Source organism: Cervus elaphus, chromosome 5, assembly GCF_910594005.1.
Source record: "Cervus elaphus chromosome 5, mCerEla1.1, whole genome shotgun sequence".
NCBI lineage: Eukaryota > Metazoa > Chordata > Mammalia > Artiodactyla > Cervidae > Cervus > Cervus elaphus.
In genome coordinates this window covers 93,694,523-93,720,279 of record NC_057819.1, presented here as the reverse complement: position 1 = coordinate 93,720,279, position 25,757 = coordinate 93,694,523, and the positions used below count along the sequence as shown (strand labels likewise).

Below are 25,757 nucleotides of genomic sequence, written 5' to 3'. Positions count from 1 at the left end.
GATAATGTCTGCCAATTCCTAAGATGTTTAAAATATTTTAACTGCCCATTCCACCTCTCGGTATCTGCCCAACAAATATATTCACATTAAAGCCGAAAGATTGTGTGAAAGTATGTTCATAGTGATACTGCCTATAATAGTAAAGACTGGAAACAATTTAAATGTCCATCAGTAGAGGAGTATTTAAATTATATATAATTGTAAAATAGAATATGAAGCACTTCTTTAAAAGAATGAGGTACATCTTTATAAACATGGGAAAGTATCTAAGATATAGTGATAAGTGTGGAGGGAGCACAAAGTGTAATAATATGTATACATAATTATGGCTTGTGTGCATGTGTGTTTCTTAAAGAACAGCTATAACATATTAATGTTTGCTTATACAGGAAAAATTTCTGGAACATTAACAGTCATCCCTGAGAGTAGGATGATGGTGATGAGAAGAGTGACTTTTATTTCATCTTTCTACTGGGGAAAAAAAAAATGTTTTTGAGCCTGTGTTTGAAAGGCTGTGTTTAAAATTTTTCTTTTTTAATGTTTAAAGAGAGTGAGGATTAAATGGTTAAATGCTTTGTAAGGTGGTTGGATGTGAAAAGTGATCTATAAACGCCTGCTATTTTTACTAAACAATAGAGTGTGAGGCCTTTGTAACCTGAAGAAAGCAGCATTTCAGCATTTCTTCCCAATAGAGCATATGGTGGTTAAGACTATAGGGGATGAATGCCTTAGATCAGCCTCTCATGGAGTTGATATGCAGACCCTTTCAGTATTTCCCGTTGCTCTTATGGTGGAAAGTTCTATAGAAAGGATTGGAAGGGCTCAGTGACATTGTTCCATCCAGTGTTTAAAACTATTGTCAGATATTCTTTTAAATAAAACTATTAGCCACATAGTGATTGCAAAACTTGATTGCTTTGAAGAGCCTTTGTTTACAGAGTTTGCTTTATTGTATTGCATGAAGAGTGCCTTTGACTAAGTGTAGCAAGATACCTCTTAGTACTACTGTCTGGACAACAAGTTTGAAAATTAAGGGTATTACCTTGAGAGTTCTAGCCTAGCGTTTTACAGATTAACAGGAGACAGATTGTTGTGCTACTCTAGGTAACAGGCTTTTTGTTTTGTAACTCTTTAAAGTTGGTTTTCTCCCTTTTGACACTCAGGAGATTAATTTACTATTTATTTCTCTAGATGAAGCCCTTAGAGAAAACGTAAAAATACAGATAGGTCTTCTGATTGGTATATTCATTCTTTCTTATAACTAGGTATTTCAAAAATAAAGTTATATACATTAATACTATTATTTCAAAGCTTTTTTAAAAAAGGCAAAATCCCAGTAAGCACTGCAGATGTCATGTTACTACAAGATGACGATATGTAATTAATACTGCCTGGAAAGCCATAATAGTAAAGACTTCCTGAATGAAATGGTGGTGTATATGGGAAGTATATTTGTATTTTAAATTTCATTCATTCATCTACTTCTCATCCCAAATACAAACAAATACAACACTTTCTGTTATCAGAAGCTGATTGGCCAATTTATGGATGGTAACAGTACCAAAAATCTGGTGCTGTCCTGTTCACAAAGCACTTGTGTCTGTGTATCTTAGTAAACCTGTGAGGTAAGCATTACCATCCCACTCTACAAGGGCTGGGACACAGTAAGTGTTGCCCATGGACAGAGTAGCTAGAATCTAGAACTTTCTGATACCACATTCATTGCCATTTTAATACTGCCCACTTTAGCTGTTTTTCAGCTTGATGGAAGAGAGCAAAGAGGATTATCTCTAGTTCAACATTTTCATTTTCTCAGTTAATAAACTAAAATGCACAGTGGACTTTACCTTAAGGTTGCCAAATTGACTTCAGAGTCTGCTTGCTCCCTTCAATGCACACACAGAGCCTTCTTAATGACCTAAAGAAAAGCACATAGGTCTTTTGCCTATTAAGGGTTTTACCGCAGAGAAACAGTCAAAAGATAAGATTACATGGAAGATTTAGAAAAACAAAAAAAGTTTTTAATAAAAATGCAACACTTTATGATAATCCTCCACTCTGATCTTAGATTCTTCACTGAAGACTCCAGCTCTCTGATTTTATTTCTGAAGTCTTCCGCAACCTTTCTGTTAGCTCTCTTAAGCTTACAGAGCCATTAAGGCCAAAAAAGATTTTTGTGCCAGGTACTCTTTTCAGTGCTTTATTATCTGTCAACTTAATTAATCCTCACAATAACTTCGTAAATTAGGTACTAATACTGAGCCACAGATTTTTTTTTTTTTTCAGTGGGTTTTGTCATACATTGACACGAACCAGCAATAAATTTACACGTATTCCCCATCCCGATCCCCCCTCCCACCCCCCTCTCCACCCGACTCCTCTGGGTCTTCCCAGTGCACCAGGCTCGAGCACTTGTCTCATGCATCCCACCTGGGCTAGTGACCTGTTTCACCATGGATAATATACATGCTGTTCTTTCGCAACATCCCACCCTCATCTTCTCCCACAGAGTTCAAAAGTCTGTTCTGTACTTCTGTGTCTCTTTTTCTGTTTTGCATATAGGGTTGTCGTTACCATCTTTCTAAATTCCATATATATGTGTTAGTATGCTGTAATGTTCTTTATCTTTCTGGCTTACTTCACTCTGTATAATGGGCTCCAGTTTCATCCATCTCATTAGAACTGGTTCAAATGAATTCTTTTTAACGGCTGAGTAATATTCCATGGTGTATATGTACCACAGCTTCCTTATCCATTCATCTGCTGATGGGCATCTAGGTTGCTTCCATGTCCTGGCTATTATAAACAGTTGAGCCACAGATTAAGTAGCAATTTAAAGTTCATAGCTAAAAAAAAATTTTAAATAAAATTAAAAAAAATAAAGTTCATAGCTAATAGTGGTTCTCGTATTTGAGCCCAGCCTATTAAATTCTAAGGTCAGAATTTTTAACTGTTGCGCTATACTACTTTATAACAGGCAAGTTTGGCCTTGGAGTACCAAATGAAGCAGGGCAAAGGCTAACGGAGTTTTGCCAAGAGAAAGCACTGGTCATAGCAAACACCCTCTTCCAACAACACAAGAGACAACTCTACACATGGACTTCACCAGATGGTCAATACTGAAATCAGACTGATTATATTCTTTGCAGCCAAAGATGGAGAAGTTCTATACAGTCAGCAAAAACAATACTGGGAGCTGACTGTGGCTCAGATCATGAGCTCCTTATTGCAAAATTTAGACTTAAATTGAAGAAAGTAGGGAAAACCACTAGGCCATTCAGGTATGATCTAAATTAAATCCATTATGATTATACAGTAGAAGTGACAAATAGAATCAAGGGACTATTAGATCTGATAGAGTGCCTGAAGAACTATGGATGGAGGTTCGTAACATTGTACAGGCAGCGGTGACCAAAACCATCCCCAAGAAAAAGAAATGCAAGAAAGCAAAATGGCTGTCTGAGGAGGCCTTACAAATAGCTGAAAAAAGAAGAGACGTGAAGGGCAAAGGAGGAAGGGAAAGGTTTAATCAATCGAATCCTGAGTTCCAAAGAAATGAGAAATAAGAAAGCCTTGTTAAGTGAACAATGCAAAGAACTAGAGAAAAACAATATAATGGGAAAGACTAGAGATCTCTTCAGGAAAATTAGAGATACCAAGGGAACATTTCATGCAAAGATGGGCACAATAATGGACAGAAATGGTAAGGACCTAACAGAAGCAGAAGAGATTAAGAGGAGGTGGCAAGAATACACAAAAAAAGATACAAAAAAAGGTCTTAATGACCCAGGTAGCCATGATGATGTGGTCACTCAACTAGAGCCAGACATTCTGGAGTGTGAAGTCAAGTGGACCTTAGGAAGAATTACTAAGAAGAGCTAGTGGAAGTGATGGAATTCCAGCTGAGCTATTTAAAATACTGAAAGATGATGCTGTTAAGTGTTGCACTCAATATGCCAGCAAATTTGGAAAACTCAACAATGGCCACAGGACTGGAAAAGGTCAGTTTTCCTTTCAATCCCAAAGAAGGCGAATGCCAAAGAATGTTCAAATTGCTGCATATTTGGGCTCATTTCACATACTAGCAAAGTAATGTTCAAAATACTTCAAACTAGGCTTCAACAGTACCTGAATTGAGAACTTCCAGATGTACAAGCAAGATTTAGAAAAGGCAGAGGAACTAGAGATCAAATTGCCAACTGTGCCTTTGACTGTGTTCACAACAATCTGTGGAAAATTCTTAGAGATGGGAATACCAGACCACCTTACCTGCCTCCTGAGAAACCTATATGCAGGTCAAGAAGCAACAGTTAGAACTGGACATGGAACAAATGGACTGGTTCAAAACTGAGAAAAGAACACGTCAAGGCTGTATATTGTCACCCTGCTTATTTAACTTATATGCAGAGTATGTCATGCAAAATGCTGGGCTGGATGAATCACAAGCTGGGATCAAGATTGCTGGGAGAAATAACAGTAACCTCAGATATACAGATGACACCACCTAAATGACAGAAAGTGACGAGGAGCTAAAGAGCCTCTTGATGAGGGTGAAAGCGGAGACTGAAAAAACTGGCTTAAAATTCAGCATTCAAAAACCTAATATCATGGCATCTGGTCCCATCACTTCATGACAAATAGGTGGGAAAACAATGGAAACAGTGACAGACTTTATTTTCTTGGGCTCCAAGACCACTGCAGACAGTGACTGCAGCCGTGAAATTAAAAGATGCTTGTTCCTTGGAAGAAAAGCTATGACAAACCTAGACAGCATATTGAAAAGCAGAGACATCACTTTGCCGATAAAGGGCAAAGCTATGATTTTTCCAGTAGCCTTGTATGGATGTGAGAGTTGGAGCAGGAAGGCTGAGCGCCGAAGAACTGATGGTTTCAAACTGGGGTGCTGGAGAAGACTCTTGAGAGTCCCTTGGACAGCAAGGAGATCAAACCAGTCAATCAGTCCTAAAGAAAATCAACCCTGAATATTCATTGGGAGGGCTAATGCTGAAGCTGAAGCTACAATACTTTGGCTACCTGATGCAAAGAGCCAACTCTGGAAAAGACCCTGATGCTAGGAAAGATTGAGGGCAGAAGGGGGCGACAGAGGATGAGATGGTTGGATAGCATCATCGACTCAATGGACATGAATTTGAGCCAACTCTGGGAGATAGGGAAGGACAGGGAACCCTGGCATGCTACAGTCCATGAAGTCGCAGAGTTGGACACAACTGAGCGACTGAATGACAGTACTACTTTGAGATAAGTGACTGTGTTAAGTGGATTAAATCCATTTCTTAGGATCTCCAGATTGGATGAAATTCCTGTTTCCCAACTCTCACAAAAACAGATCTTGGGATATTTTCTTAGGGTTTTATTATCCCATTTTACAGATGAAGTTAAGTGAGTTGGCCAGAATCTTAGATTATTCAGTGACTGTGTTAGAAGTAAATTTATGTCCTTTGGTTTCTAGCCCACAGTCTTTGAGATTATAAATTAACAGTCACCTTTGAGCTCATTAGCTATTGTCAATTCAAGTGATCCACCCATGTTGAAATTTTGTTACAGCAACAAAAGTATGTTTACATCCTTCACATTTGACCTTTGGGTCTTCCCTGGAGTACAGTTAGGTCACTATGCAAGGCTCTAGCTTTATACAGTTTTACAGTGTTTATACCTTATGACACATGAAGACATAGTAGTGGAGTATGTCTTAAAAGAGACATCTATTGCTTTAAAAATTTTTAAGTGCTTTTAATATATGAGTCTACAAAAAATTTAATTTAATCATTGCTAATGCTATCAAGAGCCAAGTTAACATTTTAGAATATTCATATTTCTGACCCTTGAGATGATAGGCAAATGACATGACCAAATTCATTTCATATCCACTAAACTCAAGCAGTAGTGTAAAGAAATACATCGATTTTTCTTCAGGGACTTTGTGCAGATGTTTTTCTTTTCTTTTCTTTTTTTTTAGAGAAAGCCCCTTCTGACTTCATGTGGAGTAGAAAACTAGCTTAGTTTATTTCATGCTGCTCAATTTAATTTGGAATCATTTTTGAATTCCCAGATGCTTGGGTACAGAGCACTTCTCCCTGGAGCCTTGTTTCCTGACAGTGGAGAGTAAAGGATTAAATTGAGCTGAAACTAAACTGATTGACATTTTGACACTCTGCAGATTGTGAAAAGAAAGAGAATTTGTTCAACTTTTAGAAACAGTAGTAGGAAGGATTATTTCCTTAAAGGTACCCCAGTCTACAGAGATGATTTTTTTTTTTTTTTTCTTAAAAACCAAGAGGCTTGTTCTAGCACTTTGCCAATTTTCTATATTACAGTTCAAAATGGGAATTTAACTTTGAAAAGCCTTTGAAAAGGCCTGGATGGGAGTGTTAAAACAGTCTCCTTCATTTGTTGAATGGGCACTGACAGGTCTTTTGAGGGAAAACAAAGGACTGTGCACTTCTGGGGTGTCACTATAGGAACCTATTTGTAAAAGACAAGTATACATATTTATGAAATCTTTATCTCTGTTGCTTTTAAATGCCAGATATATTAAGTGCTGCATTGAGTAAACATCTCCTGCTGACTTCTTTTCCTGAGAGATACAGATGATTACCATGCCATCATCTTTCCTAAACTGCATCACTTAACGTTGACTTCTCTGCTGCGTCATGAAAGGAGCTGGACTCACCTTAACAGTGCTGTTCCAAACAGCCTGTTACTTTTTTTTTTTTAATCACTGCAGGAGGCTGTAATAAATTACAGCCTGGAAGAAGTTTCAAACTGGCAAGTTTGCCAGTTATTTAAAGCAATTTATTTTGGGGTGTATCAGCAGATTTTTTTTCTTACACTGCCATTTGGGTGCCTGCTGACACAGCCTGAATAAATCTTTCAAAAATTTTCCTTCCTAGAGATGGATGAAGATCATGATGTGCTGGACTCCAAAGTCCAGACCTTGTATTAACTCTTCACTTGCCAGCTAGTTCCTAATTTAGGTATCTTTTTCCAATTTGAGTTTGCAATATTGGAAGTCCTTCAGTGCCTTGGCAACAATTTTGTTTTATGTAAGGATCAACTTACAAAAGAATGATTCTGATTGTAGACACAGAATTTATAGTTTAGATTATTTCATTACTAGTGTTTTGAAAATTGCCAAACTTACCATTGGGATAAAACAAAGAATTATTTCTTCTTGATTCTAGCATATGCTCAGTAGTAAAGTGAGTTCTTCCTAATTTTAGTCTCTGTTATATTTCTAGTTTCTAATTTTTTTCTCATGAAAAAAATTCTTATAATAGTGAAGTCGCTTTTTTAAATTGTTAATTTTTGTCTCTGGAATTCTTATAGCATCTTATATTGATGTATAGTTTAGTGAGGTAGTCATAAAAGTGAAAAATACCAATACCCAGAAATACTTGTTCTGATCAGACAGTAAGGACAAGAGATAAGGGAGCTAACTTTTATTTACCATGTGCCTGCAGGAGGGCCAGTCCCTTTTGTCAGCCACTACACACAGTGTGTAGGAGACAGAGAAAAGAGATTCTCCTTTCACAAAGAGCTGGCCCCTGTTTGGGTGAAAGGCATTGCTCAGTGAGTAGTTAGGAAAATCATAAAGCATCAGGGAATAGGTTATAGTGGGAAAAGCCCTAGATCAGGAGTTATGAAACAGGAGTTCATATCTAAGTTCCTATATGTCACTTACAAATCAGGTCATCTGGCTAGACTGTGAATGTTCCCACATCTCTGCAGTGAGGATATAATCTCTAGCCTGTCTTCCTCTCTAGATCATTGCGCACAACAGTTCTCAACCCGGGCTGCACACTGGAATCACCCGGGAAGCTTTGAAAAATACTGTCTTCTGGGTCCCAGTTCAGTTCAGTCACTCAGTTGTGTCCGAGTCTTTGCAACCCTGTGGACTGCAGCATGCCAGGCTTCTCTGTCCATCACTAACTCCTGGAGCTTGTTCAGACTCATGTCCATCGAGTCGATGATGCCATTCAACCATCTCATCCTCTGTCGTCCCCTTCTCCTCCTGCCTGCAATCTTTCCCAGCATCAAGGTCTTTTCCAATGAGTCAGTTCTTCACATCAGGTAGCCAAAGTATTGGCCCATCTGGATCCCAACCTTAAGAGATTTTGATTTGATTGGTCTAGGGTGCAGCCAGGCATTGGGGTTTTTTTAATCTCCACAGGTGGATTCATATATGCAGTTAAGGCTGGGAATCCTTAGATTGTAAGACTGTTAGGAGAGCCCTTATACATTTATTTATAAGCATTAGCAGATGTTAATCGACATCTGACACACTAGTAAAGTAACACTCAAAATTGTCCAAGCCAGGCTTCAGCAATACATGAACCATGAACTTCCAGATGTTCAAGCTGGTTTTAGAAAAGGCAGAAACGAGATCAAATTGCCAACATCTGCTGGATCGGCGAAAAAGCAAGAGGGTTCCAGAAAAACATATATTTCTGCTTTATTGACTATGCCAAAGCCTTTGACTGTGTGGATCACAATAAACTGTGGAAAATTCTGAAAGAGATGGGAATACCAGACCACCTGACCTGCCTCTTGAGAAACCTGTATGCAGGTCAGGAAGCAACCGTTAGAACTGGACATGGAACAACAGACTGGTTCCAAATAGGAAAAGGAGTACGTCAAGGCTGTATATTGTCACCCTGCTTAACTTATATGCAGAGCACATCATGAGAAATGATGGGCTGGAGAAAGCACAAGCTGGAATCAAGATTGCCGGGAGAAATATCAATAACCTCAGATATGCAGATGACACCACCCTTATGGCAGAAAGTGAAGAAGAACTAAAGAGCCTCTTGATGAAAGTGAAAGAGGAGAGTGAAAAAGTTGGCTTAAAGCTCAACATTCAGAAAAGTAAGATCATGGCATCTGGTCCCATCACTTCATAGCAAATAGATGGGGAAACAGTGGAAACAGTGGCAGACTATTTTGGGAGGTTCCAAAATCACTGCAGATGGTGATTGTAACCATGAAATTAAAAGACACTTACTTCTTGGAAGGAAAGTTATGACCAACCTAGACAGCATATTAAAAAGCAGAGACATTACTTTGTCAACAAAGGTCCGTCTAGTCAAGGCTATGGTTTTTCCAGTGGTCATGTATGGATGTGAGAGTTGGACTATAAAGAAAGCTGAGCACCAAAGAATTGATGTTTTGAACTGTGGTGTTGAAGAAGACTCTTGAGAATCCCTTGGACTGTAAGGAGATCCAACCAGTCTTTCCTAAAGGAGATCAGTCCTGGGTGTTCATTGGTAGGACTGATTTTGAAGCTGAAACTCCAATACTTTGGCCACCTGATGCGAAGAGCTGACTCATTGGAAAAGACCCTGATGCTGGGAATGATTGAGGGCAGGAGGAGAAGGGGATGACAGAGGATGAGATGGTTGGATGGCATCACCGACTCAATGGACATGGGTTTGGGTGGACTCCGGGAGTTGGTGGACAGGGAGGCCTGGCGTGCTGCAGTTCATGGGGTTGCAAAGAGTCGGACACGACTGAGCGACTGAACTGAACTGAATCGACATTGTAGATGCTTTTTTCCCATCAAAACTTCACCTGTTTTGCTTTTTAAAAAAATTCAGTTAATCGCTGCGTCTTCCTAGCCTGTGGCACATAGGAAGCCATTGATAAATATTTGTTGCATTCTCGAGTGTACAGCCTTTTAAGGTCATTTGAAAAATGGGGTTTGTTTGCCATTCGTATATAAAGCCGATTAAGAGACAGGTCCTTTCTGTTGAAACATTCCAAAGAAATGCGAGCCTTTCTTGGCCACCCACACCCTATTCCACACCCTCAGTCTCAGGCTCGCTTCAGTCCTCCACTCAAGCCGAGGCGGCCTGGTGCCGACCCTCGCTCCGCAGGCCCGGACGCCAGCTGCGGATCCATCGTGTGCGACGAGCTCCGGGGCGGGGCTCCGGCGGGCCCGACCCTCCGGCTCTCGGGACCGCCCCGCCGGCGCGCTCAGCCCCGCCCCGCCCCTCCCCGGACGCGAGTTGGGGCGGGCTGCTGGAGGCGCCCGGCCGCTGGGACTCCACGGCCGAGCCCCAGGGCTGCGGCGGCTGCCTCCGCGAGACCCGGCGGGCCCAAGTCGGCCGCCGGGAGTCCGCACTGCCTGCGCCTCCAGTCCGGTGGAGCCCAACGCGAGCGCCTCGTGCCGAGCCGGGCGGGGGCCACGATGCGGAGCCATGCGCCCTGAGCCGGCCCCATGACCCTGAGCACGTTGGCCCGCGAGAAGAAGGCGCCCCTCGCCTGCACCTGCAACCTCGGTGGCCCCGACATGATCCCCTACTTCTCCGCCAACGCGGTCATCTCGCAGAACGCCATCAACCAGCTGTGAGTGCCGCGCGCCCTCCGCCCTCTGCGAACGGTCTCTCGGAAAGTTTGCTTTTCAGCTGCCGCTTTTCCCAGCAACTGGGAGCAAGCAAGGGTGAAATCGCACTCTGCTCGCTTGCAACTCCCGCGGCCCCAGAGGCAGCATAGTAGGGTGGAGATGTAGAGTAATTCTTGGAGGCGGAAAGTGTCCTGAGGGTGGGAAGGCGGACAGAAGAATCCTTTGGGGAAATTTCTGGTAAACTTTGAGAGGATCTGAAAGTGAAGTCGCCCCAGGGAAATTGTGATGACGGAATGACAGCCGTTTGGCATTTTGGAAACTCGGGCTATAAGGCGGTCAGTAGCCTCTCAGCCCCCGGCCGGAAACGCTAGGACTCCGCTGCGGGTCCCGCTGGTGCTCAGACCCCCGTGTTTGTTGTTTTGTTTCCTTGCTTCAAATAAGTTTGCTTGTGACCATAGGTTTCTGTTGCAAGCCGCGCACGCGAAGAAGGACAGTTCATTTTTCACACTGACTGGTTGTAGTCTGGAATTATTTCGTAATGCTGGATTTTAGTGGTAGTTTGACTCTTTTTGTCTCAGCCAGTAGTAGTACGCGCTTACAACCGAAGCCTGCAGGCATACCTTCAATCGCTAAAGTGCAAGATCCCGTTGCATCTTTAAATCATCACAGTTTTCAGAGTCTCTAGAATTGTTCCTCACTTCCTTGGTGGTTTAGCTATTTCTGAGAACTGTGTGCTCAAGCTTGTGGTTAATCTCACCTCACATTTAAAAAGGGCAAAATAGAGGAACTCCCATCTATTCAAGTTGCATCATAAAACTGGTTGAGAGGTTCAGGGTTACTTTTAGCTGGCAGCAGTTTGATCTTTGTAGTGTGTTAGCTCTCACTCGGAGTGGCTTCAAGGGGAGTCACCTACTGAGGTTTTCCCAGACTCCTGGCACTTAAGTCACTTCTGTCTCCCACCCAGGTCAACCCTAAAGAACTTTTTAGTTTCATGTCCAACAGTAGAAACTTTACATTATCCTTATATTAAAGGTCCCAAGTATAGCCTGTAAAGTGATTTCTGTGGTGGTGGTGGTTTAGTCGCTAAGTCGTGTCCGACCCTTTTCTACTCCATGAACAGGCCCCTCTGTCCATGGGTTTTCCCAGGCAGGAATACTGGAGTGGGTTGCCATTTCCTTCTCCAGGAGAGCTTCCAGACCCAGGGATCAAACCCACATCTCCTGCTTGGCAGGCAGATTCTTTACCACTGAGTCAGATAATCTTAAATCTAATTTATTATTTTAACAGTTTCCACTGTTACCAAATCAAATTTGCATTTTAACTTTCCGTTTTGTGTTGGTTCTTGGTGATGCATTGAAAAAAGCACACACATCCCCAATATAGTGGTTTTACTGCTCTGGGTTGTAAACCTTGTAGAATTAAATCAGCCATTTACTTTCTCTTTTTCTTTGGACCTTGTAGAGGGAGGAGGGCAGCATATGGGATCATAGTTCCCAGACCAGGGTTGTAACTGGTCCTCCCCTGCAGTGGAAGCTAGGTATTTGAACCAGTGGACCATCAGGGAAGTCCCTGCACTTTACCTTTTACCAAAGAAAAAAAGGGAGGGGAAGGAATAATCTGAAAATGGGCAACCAATGGCAAAATAAATGTGAACAATACTTTAAAAAATAAAAAAGAAAATGGAAGCAACCCACATGTACATTAAGGGATACATGGATAAACATAATGTGGTCTGGGATACAACTGAATATTATTCAGCTGTAAAAAGGAAGGAAATTCTGACATATGCTACAATGTGGATGAACTTTGAAGACATCATTCTGAGTGAAATAGGCCAGTGACAAAGTACAAGCACTGTATGATTCCACTTACATGAGGGACTTGAGCATAAGTAGTCTGGTTCCCAGGGTTTGGAGGAAGAGAATGAGAAATCTGTGTCTAATGGGTACAGAGTTTCATTTGAGGAAGAAGAAAAAGTTTTGGGGATGGATGGTGGTGAGAACTGCACAACAGAATGAATATTTAATGGCACTGAACTGTACACTTAAAAATGGTTAAAATGGCAAACTTTATGTTTAACTACAGTTAAAAGATTAAACAGAATTTAAAAGACAGAGCTTCTGAGCTTTGCAGGGGAAAGGAGTTTTGAATCTAGTGTATACGTTTCTTTTCCTACTAATTAGTGTCTTGGGGTACATTTGACTTATTTTCTTGAACTGTAAAATGAAGACACTGTGGTTCTGACCCCAGAGGATCATAAAAGATTATGTATGTGGTAGGTAACAATTTACAAACGATAAACTACTGCACAGTAAAATGGGTAAATTGATGTTAAACAAAAACTAAACTGCTGCCATTCGTTGACCACTTGCCAGTGTGCTGAGTTTAGTGTGTATCTCATTTAATCATCACAACCACCATATGAACTAATTTATTCTGTTTACAGAGAATGAAGCTGAGGCTTTAAATATTTGCTAATAAATGACAAAACTGTCCTTACAATCCAGGTGTTTCCTAGGCCAGTGCTCACAGCACTGTAGAAATGGTCTTCTGTCTTAGCAATTGAGAGGTTACTTTTAAGACCTATAGGATTATCTTTAATTTCTAAGACTATATTTTTAAGTTCAAGATGCTGACATCTTCAACTTAGTGAAAAACATATTTGCTCCACTTAGAGTTTTGCTGCTAAGGTAGGCGGTCTTCTCAAGAATTCTCAGATTATTTCTCTTTCATTTTTGTCTCTCTCACCACTTTTTTCCCTTAAGAGAGTCTTGCTAATGTTCACTTCCTCTAAAGTGTATTTATTAGTATTGCCTTAGCCATCGTGTTTAATTTACATTTACAGTGTTGCCCAGTCCATCATCATTTAAAAATCTTTAAAGACCATTCCAAATAAAACCCTGAATTTTGTTAACTTAAACATGCACATTTTTGGTTCCTAACACAAAAGTTTTAAATTTGGGGCCCATGGTTACTGAAGCTATGAACTGGCTTTAGAAGGTTAATGAACTCCTTGAGATCATATGGAAATATTGGGTAGATACATATATTTAAAAAAATCAGTTTCTCAAAGTGATGTGATCTCATAGAAGGTGAAGAATCTCCTTCCTAAAGAGAAGTATGGTCTCTGAGGCCTGATTTAGTAAAAACTTAGCGGCTGTGAGCATTTCCCTGTAGTGTCGGATATGTAAAAAGCAGTGATGAATAGGAGCAACTAAAAGGTTAAGAGTTAATTAAGGTCCTTAAGTGAAGACCAAATTTTAATTCGGGGAGGGAGTACACCTGAGTTCTCTTAGCCCAATGGTTCCCTTGTCTCTGCTGGACCCACTCATAAGAGCTTTTCTTCTTCCTTTTCTCATTTGTTGCATTGGATTTGCTCTGGGTTTAGAAACCAAGTAAACCATGTAACAAATCCTATGAGAATTGTGTCAGCATAAAAAGACCTCAAGGAGATCTTAGGGGCTTTCCTATGAAGAAAGTTAATGACCTTGAGAGGAGGGCCTTTGGGATAACTAGTTTGGTGATTTCACATGCTCTTTCTTATTTCTTGACTTTTAATTGTGGTATGTAGATACATATAGGTGAAATTAGAGAATAGTGTGGGTATTACTGTGTTCATTGGGAATTATATCATTATGAGATTAAGGCCTTTCCTTACCTTTGTGTTAAACTCACCAAATATGCTGTTATTTCTTATGTGTTCAGTGAAGAACATTAAGGAGTGATTGAATTAACTCCAGAAACAAAAAATAGTTACTGTTATAAGTGTTAATCCTACTAGAAAAATATATGTGAGCAACCCAGAGCAGCATCTGATCAAACTTCAAGAGTGTGGCATCATACTACTCAAATGATCCTGAAATTCCATACCCTTGCAGAGTCTACACATGGTTTCATATACAACAAAATTTGAACATCTGAAAAATACATGAGCCTTTTTTTTTTTTTTTTTTGAACCTGTGTTATTTTTAGAGAGCCAACATTCAATCTCTGAGAAGTGAATTCGCTAAGCAAGGGGCCAAGGTTTTTTCTGGTGTTATTGTTATAAGCCAAACAAATAGCTTATCCACAAACAGGTGACTATTTTTGTGTCCTGAAAAGTTCAGGGAAGGATCAAGAACTAGTAGATAGAATGCTGGCAAAGGCTATCATTAAAAGTGTTCCCATTACGAAAACCACTGATCAGAAGTCTGGAAACTTGAATGTTTGAGACATTGCTTGATTTGTTCATGAGGTGACCTTGAGTTTTTTAATCCTTCACCCAAAATAATTATATTTATTTACTTGGTTACATATATGAGTTTGACTTCCTAGGTTCACATGAGTGTTTTCTGAAGCTTGAGCTCAGCAACAGAGAGCATATTGAGATAATTATCTAAAATGTACCTTTCATAAAATTGAAAGGTAGAAGCAGTTTTATTTTTTTGTGTTTATAATACTAATGCTCTTTCAGTTCTGCAAGTGATTTCACACGTGCTCTTCTCTGAACTTAAGCTTGCATCAAAATCACCTGGATGGTTTATTAAAACACAGGTTGCTGCCCACACTCCCAGAGTTTCTGATTCTGTAGGTCTGGGGTGAGACTAGAAAATTTCAATTCCTAGCAAGTTCCTAGAGGATGCTAGTGATGCTGATCCAGGGACCACACTTTGGGAACCACTGCCTTAAAATAGTCCCGTGAGGCAGATTGGGCAAGTCATCATTCACACTTTATAGAATAAATAAACTGAAAAATCAAAATGGTGAAGTGATTTACACAGGGGTTACATGATTTGTTCTTGGTAGAACTGAAACTAGAACCAGCATTTCCTGTCTCCAAATCTAGAACTCTTAACACTGCTACACTCAGAGTCCTGATGTATATGCCTTTGTATCTATGTGGGAACATTTCTTTAGATAAAATTCTAGCAGTGGAATTTCTGGGTCTGATGATATGTGTGTGTTAAAATTTTGATACATGCTGCCAAGCTTTGCAGTTTGCTCTGCCAATTAGCTCTTACCAGCTTATATACTTATATAGGTGTCTTCACCAACCCTGGTAATATTAATAATGATACTAGATAGCAGTTAGTTTTTTACTGAGCTCTTACTGTGGGCCTGGCAATTGTTTTGAGCATCATGCATATTATCTCATTCTCTGTTCTTAACAGCTTTGACTTAGGTGTTATCCTCAATTACAGATGAGAGGCACAGAGATGTTAAGTCATTTGTCTGAGATAATACAGCCAGGATGCAAACACAGGCAGCCTCAACCCGGGACTCCTGCTCTTAAACACTCCTCTGCATGTCCCTTACTATTGAAGAGCTTTAGGATCCTTTTGTATTTTTATTGGTCTTGTGCATTTTTCTTCTGTGATTTGCACGTTTGAACTTTATTTTTCTATTGGTATTTGTTTTTTTCCTTTTTCATGTAGTATTTTGTATATTCTGAATATGTTTAACAATTATTCTCCTGGCCCTAGTGCTTGTTTTTTAATTTTCTATCTTGTATAAAAGTTCTTATGTAGTAAAACTTTTATGTAGTAAAATCTGTCAATACATTTCTTATGATTTGAGTTTTGCATCTGGCTTTTAAAAAAACCCTTCCCATCCACTCCCAAGGTTATAAAAGTACTCTTTTGTATTTTTCCAGTATGTCTACACTTTAAAAATATTTCACGTTTTAAAACTGGAATTTATCTTTACAGACAGACTTGGAGATACTGTGAATCCAGTTCCAGATACCACGATAAAGTGAATGTGACATTGAAGCGAGTTACACAAATTTTTTGGTTTCCCAGTGCATATACAAGTTATGTTTACACCATAGTCTACTAAGTGTGTAACAAAAAGCAGTACTTACCTTAATTATAAAATGCTTTATTCAAAAAAAAAGAGCTAACCATCATCTGCAAGTCTTGATGTTTTTGGTAGTGGAGGGTTTGAAATATTTCAAGAAATACCAAAATGTGACACACAGACATGAAATGAGCAAATGCTGTTGAATAAATGGCACAAATAGACTTGCTCTACAGAGGGTTGCCACAAACCTTCAGTTTTGGGGTTTTTTTTAAGTGGTATCTGCAAAACGCAGTAAAGTGAAACACAATGAAACGAGATACACTGTTTTTATTGTGTGAAGTAGAGCTCTAACTCTACCTTTTTTCCAAATGGATAGTGGTTGAGTCCAGTACCATTTATTTAGTCCAGTCTCACTTCCCATAGATTTAGTAGGCATTTTGCTATCTTGTATCACAAGGCCTACCTCAGTGTGTGTGTGTTTTGATATCTTAGCTACCCTTGCTTATTTTCTAGGTAAGTCTTAAAAACAACTTGTCAAATTCTACTTTTAAAAATCCTATTGGGATTTTTATTTAAATTGTACTGAACTAGTTTTGGGGAGAATTAACAGCTTTACAGAATGAGCCTTCCCAATGAAGAATGTGGTATGTGTTTATTTATTCACTGTTTTTAAAATGCCCTTCATTTAAATTTTACACTTTTCCTCGTATAGTAGTTAGACATTTCTTATTAGGTATATTCATGGGTATTTGTTTATAAAGTTTTTGTTGTTCTTGTGAATAAGCTCTTCTTTCCCATGACTTTTTCTAATTAGTCCCTATAGGTGTGTAGTAAAACTGCTTTTTATATTTGTTTTATATCAGACCACCTAGCTGAACTCTTGGTCCTTATATATATCAAATAGATATTTTAGTTGATTTTTTTGACTTTACTGAGTGGATGATTATATCACCTGTAAATGAGTTTTCTCTGAGTGTAACTCTGTTGCTTCAGCTCAGACTTTAGTACGTTAAAGAGTAGCAATGCTCCTGGTCTTGTTTTCCATTGTAAAAGGGATGCTTTTTATGTTTTCTGAGTAGATGTACTGTGTGCTATAAGTTCCAGCATAGATCACTTATCAAGCTGAGGGCATTTCCTACTAGTCCTAACTTCAAATATTTTAAAATTAGATGCAGATACTGAATTTGATTAGATGTTTTTTGGCCCTCTATTGGAAGGATAATATTTCCCCCTTTCTTGGCAATGCAGTGACATAACTGAGTTGCAAAAGTTGAATCGTCCTTTTAACGCTGTTTGCGTTACTTGTTAACATACTGCTGAAATTGGTTTACTAATACTTTTAAGATTTTCTTCTCAGATATTTGTTGAATCTTTGGTGTTATCTTTGTCCAGCTGGTATATAATCTGTAGAATGATTTAGGTATAGTCTCCCATCTTTTTCTAGCTCTAAAGCAATTCTTTAGCAGCAATTCTGTACTTTATTTATTTATTTATTTATTTTAATTCTGTACTTTAAAAGCCTAGAACCAAGAGGTCCTACTGTAAGTGTTATAATTTTATGAAATTGTTTTGCCTTTACATTTTTTAACTTCCTTGTTCTATTTAATAAGTGTCTTTATCATCTTTGCTACTTTAAAATCTAGATTTCTCCTCTCAGAAATGGACAAAACATAGTTATAATAATTCAGTTATTCAGTTACTACTGAATATTCAGTAATTCAGTTACTGAAGCCACACATTCATTTATGATTTAAGAGCTTTTTATCTCTGGTTGGTGGGTAAAGAGACTAATAATAATGTTGATAGTTTTTAAAGACATGAGATGTCTCTCTGATTTTAAATCAATACCATTTTCGTGATTGTTTCTGATCCTTAAATAGGTAGGTAATACAGCCTTAAAAGGTAAAATATTGTGTAAAGTGTGTCAGTTAAGTTTGCATCAAGTGTATTAATCTCCTAGTGTTATGGTCTTCAAATACAAAGGAGAAGCTAATTTTCCATTGTCAGAGTAAAAGGTACATTTGTGTTTTTATTAATAGTAATAACTTTGTGTGACTTTACCCACACTTAGGCTGCTTTGAAGTAAGTAGAGCAATAATTGACTTGGAACAGAGTGGGAGAAAGTCCTCGACTTTGGCCACGAACTGCATAAAGAAAGATGAGCAGGAATAGTGAGGTCGTGATGCACTCAAGTCAAAATTTCTTTGATAAAGTCTTAATGAATTTTTTTTTTCTAAATTACTGTTCTTCAGATTGTGTGCTCACTTGTAATCACTCCTGAAATGGGGCAGTTTCTGTAGATTTACAGAGAAACCATTGCCCAAAGCCAGATAATTAAGGATGTTGTCATTTTCTGGCTCCAAGAGCTGTTGGATCTTGGAGTAATAGAAGGGCTAAACTGCAGATCCTCTTGCTCTGTCCCTTCTTGGGTTTCTCTAGTAAATGTGAATCTTCTTAATTACCATATGTAAAATTGCCTTGGGGCTAAAGAATAGTGGTGTAGATGCTATCACATGTTTCTAAATTCCTACGTGTGTGCGTGCTCAGTCGTGTCTGATTCTTTGCGACCTGTAGCCCGCCAGGCTCCTCTGTCCATGGGATTATCCACACAAGAATACTGGAGTGGGTGGCCATTTCCTCCTCCAGGAGATCTTCCCCACCCAGGGATCGAAAGAACCACCATGTCTTGCACTGGTCGGTAGATTCTTTGCTACTGAACCACCTGGGAAGCCCTTCTGAATTCCTAAGATGAAAGCAAATTAATAATAATAATAATTAGTATCTTAACTACTTTCAGATAGAGTTAGCTTTGCATTGTTAGAATTATACAGGATGTTGCTTCCACTAACATAATTAGGTTTAACTTGAAGAAATGTGCTAAAAGCATCAAGGCGTTTTTAGGTGTTCCTGTGATTTGGAAAGGATGTAGTAAATGATTTATAAATAGACTGCTAGTACTGCACACCAAAGGGCTTATTTGGGCTCACTTCCTTTTTTCAGGTTGCGGGAATTTGGCCACTCTTGTTTTCTGCATTAATCTGTTTTCAGAGGGGTGTGACCCTTCTTTTAGTCACCTGAGGGATTTGGAGTTATTTGTGTGTCTGTTAAAACTACAGAATCCAGAGGCTTGAATTACTCTCCAATAAAGAGAAATTTCAGTGTTAGCCTGTACTGGAGTAGGTTTTTTCTTTTTTTTTAATTGTAAATTCAGTTTTCCAGTTATAGAAGACACAGAATTATTTGATGTTTGTTTGTTTTTTTTGATAATGACCTTTTTGAAATGGTTCAAATTGTTGCTTATGTTTTTGGGGGAGTAATATCTGCCTCATTTCATTAGGGCTAGGGCTACAGATAGTTAATAAGAAAGAACAGTAAAAATTTCAGTTATGATTATGTTACTTTCATCATTTGTACTTAATGTTTACTGACAGAGATTCATGTGGCTATTCATGATCTGTAACAGCATATTTCAAGCCCTAACAATTCTAATTGTGGACTTCACTTTGCTTGTCTTCTGTGGTGTCTGTGTCCTTAAAACTTAATGCCACAGACAGGCCTGTTTACAACCTAAGAAATCATCAACAAAAGGCTGAACAGGTTTATGAGCTTAGCTTCTTAGTTGCGTGTCTCATCTTGGTTTTTTTAAATTTTGTATAATAAAAGCCAGTGGATCTTCGTAAGGAATAAATTGCATATGAGTATTTCTCATTTTTCTTCACTGATTTTAAATAAGTATCACTTATAACATAGAGCTCTTAAGAGATGTCATTTCTTTGGAACTCTCCTCTGTTCCAGGCATCTTTAAATTACTGTGTTTCTCTCAAAGTTAATATATCCAGTTCTTATGAACACCAAAAAAATTTTAATTTGCTATTATTATATCATCTTTATTTTGGGGTAAAATTTAGTTTGAGAAGTTGGAACATCTATGAAGTAATGTGAATTATCAGTGTCAATTTTTCTTCCTAGGAGGGGAATGAAATAGATTCTGACAGTGTATGGAACTGAACTTTTTGGTCATCCCTTTGACCAGATTTGGTGTAGATCATTTTATCAACCCCACCTCTGTGATGCTCATTCCTCCCCAGTGAAATTTCACACTCAACTCTTAAAGTATCCCTTTCATTAAATATTCTATTTAGAAATTCTTAAAAGGTGTCTTGGATCACTCATTCAGTGTCTTGTCACTTGTTATTGTGGCTGATAGTAATAGTCTGGTGTGTGGAATGAAACAGACCTAAATTTCAATTAGTCTCACTACCTAATTTCACTACAGGCTGAGCGACCTTCAACTTATAACCACCATGAAACTTGGTTTCCTCATCAATAAAATGAAGCTTATAGTGTCTATTAATATTAATTAATGTAGTTAATTGGGCTTCCCAAGTGGCGCTAGTGGTAAAGAACCCACCTGCCAATGCAGAGAACATAAGAGACCCAGGTTCGATCCCTGGGTGGGGAACATCCCCTGGAGAAGGAAATGGCAGCCCATTCCAGTATTCTTGCCTAGAGAATCCCATGGACAGAGGAGCCTGGCGGGCTACAGACCACAGGGTCACAAAGAGTTGAACACGACCAAAGCAACTTAGCATGAAATGTAGTTAAGTGTAATATTTATAAAGTACTGCGAACAGTAAACACTCAGTAAATGACAGCTGATATTTTTTCCCTTTTGAACATGAACCAGAGTATAGGAGAAAGAATCAGAGTGGTACGACAGCCTGGTAGGAGAAATTCCATCATTTGCATCATTGTCATATTCTGGGCAAAGGGTGGGAGATACAAAGAAATACAAGACATGGTTCCTGTGGCCAGGATACTCAGTCTGTTGAGAGTTAATTAAAGGATAAATAAGAACACAATTCAGCTAAGTACCAGACGAATGGTGCAATTGGTGCTCTAAGTATTCAGAGGACAAAAAGTTATTGTAAGTGAGCCGGTTAGTGAAGACTTTATGGTAGGATTTGACTTCTGACCTTTATTTCTGGCCCTCTTACATGTCTTGATTAGTATAAGCAGAGGTAGAGGGTACTTGAGCCGTGAGAGAAAAAGAAGACTGATGTAGCAGATGTCACAGCCATAAAGAGTCAGTGAATGACTGCTGTTAATCATTTGTGGTAGGAAGGAGAAATCCAGAAAGACTTTTGTAAAGACCGATCATGCTCTTTAGAAAATAGCTCTGAGCATATTTTGGATATATCATGTGGGCAGAATTTTAATCAAGTTTTTATCGAGTACCCACAGACTACACAGCACAGTAACAAGCATTTGCAGACTCTACATAGCTTATTTAGGAAGGCTGCCAATTTTACAAAGGCTGTTGTTGAATCAGTACCAGTGGCTGGGAGCGCACTGTAAAATCCCCTTAGGCAGCATGAGAACAGAAACCATGACACTATCTGCTAGTGGTTTTATGGTTAAAAAGGAAGGACGAAGGGAAGAGGGGAGGAAAGAAACACATTCAAGTAATCCAAAGCAATACCCCATTCCCTGCTTTCTTCAGGTGCTGAGCTCTAGATATGGTTACATCAGCAGCATGTGGTAGGCTGGGTGGTTCCCATTGGCACAGAGAGAGGGCTTGTGATATTTACAGTGGAGTGCGCTGTAGGGGGAAGGGTGTGCTGATTTTGTTCTTAATGGCTTGGCTACCAGTTTAATGGCCTGGTTGTCAATTAATGGTTCATCTTATTTAGCGTTCTGTAAGCAATGTACAGCTCCTTAGTTTTAAGTATACATAGAAACCATCCTAGCAGACAGGGGGCTCGTTTACACATGTATGAGTAAGCCTATGATCAAACATCAATTAATAAAGACCAAGTCTCATCACAAGGAAACATTTTTTCTATTTCTTTAATTTTGTATCTATACGAAATGATGAATGGTCACTAAACTTATTGTGGTAATCATTTTCATGATTTATTTAAGTCCGGTCATCATGCTGTAAATCTCAAACTTATACAATGTGTCAATTATTTCTCAATAAAACTGAAAGAAAAAAAAAAAAACCAAAAACTAAAAAGTAAAGACCAAGAACTGTATAAATGCTAGGTTACACAAGGCCCAAATTATGATAGTTTAGTAATACTGATTCAAAGAAGAGTTACTGCAGCTACTGAAAATTTAGGAGATTGTGCCTTGTTATACTCTCCTGCACTGAGGGAAATGGCAAACTGATTTAGTGATTTAGTGATTCTAACTAAATGAATTTAAACCCAGTGTAATTTTTTTTCCCAAAGTTAAAGAAACACTGACAATTGTAGACTGGCTTGTTATGATCTCTCTACAGATTGAAATCCGTTGTTTTAGTCTTACTTTATTTCTTACCTCCTTGGAAATATATTTGAGCACATCTGTGGAGAACCTACCTTAGTCTTGGCTCTTAATGAGTTTGGGGCCTGTTCACTTTTGTGTCTCACCTGTAGTCCATCTCAGTTATGGTGGAAGTCCACTGTGCTCACACTGCTGGACGTCTTCATTGCCATTTTAGACACCTGGAGAAGTTCTCAGCAAGGCCATATGCCTTGTTAGTCAGAAAATGATGGTGTTGTAAGAATGTTTACAATGTTTTTAAAGAAATGACAATAGCTAATCTCTCCCTCAATTGAAGTCAAAATCAACCAGAAAATATTGAATATCGGTGCTCTTCTTTACGGCAGTCTTGGAAGTCAGTTTGGGGACATTTTTCAAAGGGAGAGTCTCTGTACTTTAAAAACTTGCCTACCTTATACACTGTAAAGTTGATAATATCTCATTCTTTACCACCCACTCAGCTTAAAAGTGAACTTGTCCTGAGTGAGTGATTTTCTTAATGGAACTGGTCTTACTGGTACTTAAAATCAACAAAGCAAAAGTATTGGCTATTTTTTTAATATTGCAGATGCTTATGCTAACATGCTTATGATAGAAAAATCAGAAATCCTCCTCTCCCCAAAAAGCATTACCCTTATTCTTATTTTCCAAAGATGTTTACTGTTCTGTTAATATCCACAATTTTCTCTGTATGTATATCCTTTTAAAAATGGGATTGTCTTCTATCGTCTGCTTTGTAATCTGTTTTGTTTTTTTTTTTTCACTAAGCATATTGGGAACATCCTGCCATTGTCCTCAAATGCGTTTCTTTCATATCCTTTCTGAGAGTTATTTGTTTTCCATAGAACTGAATTCTGCCCTATTGTTGCACATTTTGATTGTGTTCAGGTTTTCTTGCAGGTATAAACAAAGCCTCACTGAATGAATATCCTTGTGTCTAAATCTTTGCACATGTCCCTGAAGGAAATACCCTAAAATTCAATTCTGGGATTGCCAGACCAAAGGGTATACATATCTCTAGAACCTTCGGTACAGACTGCGAATTTGCTCACCAAAAACGTTGTACCTGTCTGCAGTTTTAGTAGTTGTAGCTCCAGCAATTTAGTAATTCATTTTCATAGTGCCCCTGAAATAATAAAAAGTGAAATCAAGGTAGAAGCAATTTTATCCTTCAGTTCATCTGAACCAATTGAAGACGCAGGAAAATTGATCCTTATTTGTCTTTCCTATCAGGAATCACTTTCATGTCCAGTCACTGATGGAAAATAATTTATAAGGTATTTGAGTAGAAATTGCCAGAAGATGAAATAATAGTACATTGATAATATGAGGGAAAAACTAATTATCCGCAGATGGTGTTGAATATACATGTAGTGTTTGTGAATTTAGGTTTGTACCCCATGTTGTTTTTTTTATCCTAAAATCATCACCATTTTTGATTTAGGGATTTTTGAGCCAGAAGATAACTGGCTTACTTAGGGTCCTGCAGCAGATTAACCTTGAACAGCATTTCATTGTTTTCTGTTTAGGAAGTGTTCAGTGGCATTGAGATTTCCTAAAGTTCTGTCTTACTAAGGATTGCTGTTGCTGCTGTTCAGTTGCTCAGTCGTGGCCAAATCTTTGCAACCCCATGGACTGCAGCACGCCAGGCTTCCCTGTCCTTCACTATCTCGCCGAGTTTGCTCAAATTCGTGTCAGTGATGCCATCCAACCATCTAAAAAAATGATCATATATATTAGTTTGTTAGTGCTTGTAACTAAACTTGTGAAGTTAGAATTTCCTCATCTGGTTTGTAAAAGCCAGTGTATATTTCTCAAAGTTGGAGAGAGAAACTTTTTAGGGAACAAGCCATTTAAAATCTTGGGAAAAAAAAGTTTTCATCTTTAAGGCTGTTTGAGTATTGAATATAGGAGAAAGGAGAAGAGTTGTATGCATTTTCTAGAGCTCTTAAAGAATCTTACTCTGAATGTCCGTGCAGATCTCAACAGTATCCAGAGGGGCTTCTGGCCGACTTAAAGAAAAAAAAGACGGGAAGGAGAAAGGAATGTTAGAACGCAGGCCACACTTGCCTGCTGGATTCATTAGCATTGGTTGCTTGCCTCTATTTGAAACTGAGCTCTCTCCTTAATGAAGGTGTGTGTTTAAATCACAGGCAGAGAAAGTTTTGGGGTGAAGTTTCACTGTTTTGTAGTGGCAGCAGTCCTGGACATGCTGCTGGAACACAGAGGATGAGTTCAGCACCTTCCCTACAGATGGTATCTCTGTCCACAGCTCGTCTCTTTTACATAGCGAGCCTTTGTTCACTGGAGAGTGGACGTCTGTGGGTTGGCCAGTCCAACTCCTGTCGGAGACTGAAGGTGACTGATAAGGAGTCCAAAGGTCACAATGGACCAGTATGGGGTCAGTTTGGCTTTAAGGGGAAAAAGGGAGGCATCAAAAATTGAATTGCCTCGTGGGAAATGTTCAGTTCATCAGCTTCAGCCTTTCAGCTTCGATCAAAGAAAAGCCACCAGCTGTCTCTCGGTCCGAAGGAGCAGGAAAGAAACAAAACGTTATTTAAAGGGTGTGATTTAATTGAACTGGATTGTGTTAGGGCTTTCACTCCAGAGACGATTTCTGTGGCGCTGTCACTCTGCTCTGCGTACTGTGAGGCAGCAGATAACCAGATCAAAAACTGAAGGTAGTTCGCAGTCACTCGGGTCTTTTGTTGGATTTCAGAATGAAACGTCAGATGAGCTTCAGGTATTTCTCTTGCTAACATCACCATTTGGCCTGTTATTAGAATGTGATGGGCTACAAAATAGGAAAGGCAAATAATATTTGCATTTCTAATTTGGTCTGCTGCTTTTTAATTTAATTGGCTTTTACTAGGTATTTTGCTAACTTCAGAATTCAGATACTACAAATAGGCGATCACCAACCTAATTAAAAGTCTACTTGTTAATAATTGTCCTTTAAGTTAGCAGTGGTCTTTGTATGCAGTCATTGAGGTTGTAAGCTATTGTCCTTGTCCTCTAGTCTAGTGGAAAGACTGCAAGCAGAACTAGCTACATAATTTGCAGGGCCCAGCAGCTAATGAAAATTGGGGGGCCCCGCCCCCGTTCAAAAAGCATCAGAGCGTTGAATCAAGTGCAAGGCCCTTTCAAGCACTGACATATGTGGCTGCACAAGTCACACATCCATGAAATGGGCCGTGACCTTGGGTATGAAATTAAATAGACTCACAGTTGGTCAGAACTTTGCTACTTACTCCACTTGCTACCTATTCTTTGCTACTAATTTGTGTCTTTCCAAACCTGTTTC

General features: G+C 39.0%; 1 protein-coding gene across 6 annotated transcripts in view; it reads left to right on the top strand.

Moving 5' to 3' along the window:
- The window catches only part of SSH2 (slingshot protein phosphatase 2), a 229,106-nt gene that overhangs the window by 118,675 nt on the left and 84,674 nt on the right, over positions 1-25,757 (top strand). The window contains exon 1 of one of the 6 annotated variants that reach the window (XM_043903262.1): positions 10,088-10,365. The exons of 4 other annotated variants lie outside the window; for them this stretch is intronic. In XM_043903262.1, the coding sequence (XP_043759197.1) occupies positions 10,238-10,365 (128 nt within the window). In that variant the 5' untranslated portion in view covers positions 10,088-10,237. Of the gene's footprint in view, positions 1-10,087; positions 10,366-24,591; positions 25,197-25,757 lie in introns of those variants that run through there. One more of the 6 variants, XM_043903265.1, reaches the window with a different exon arrangement.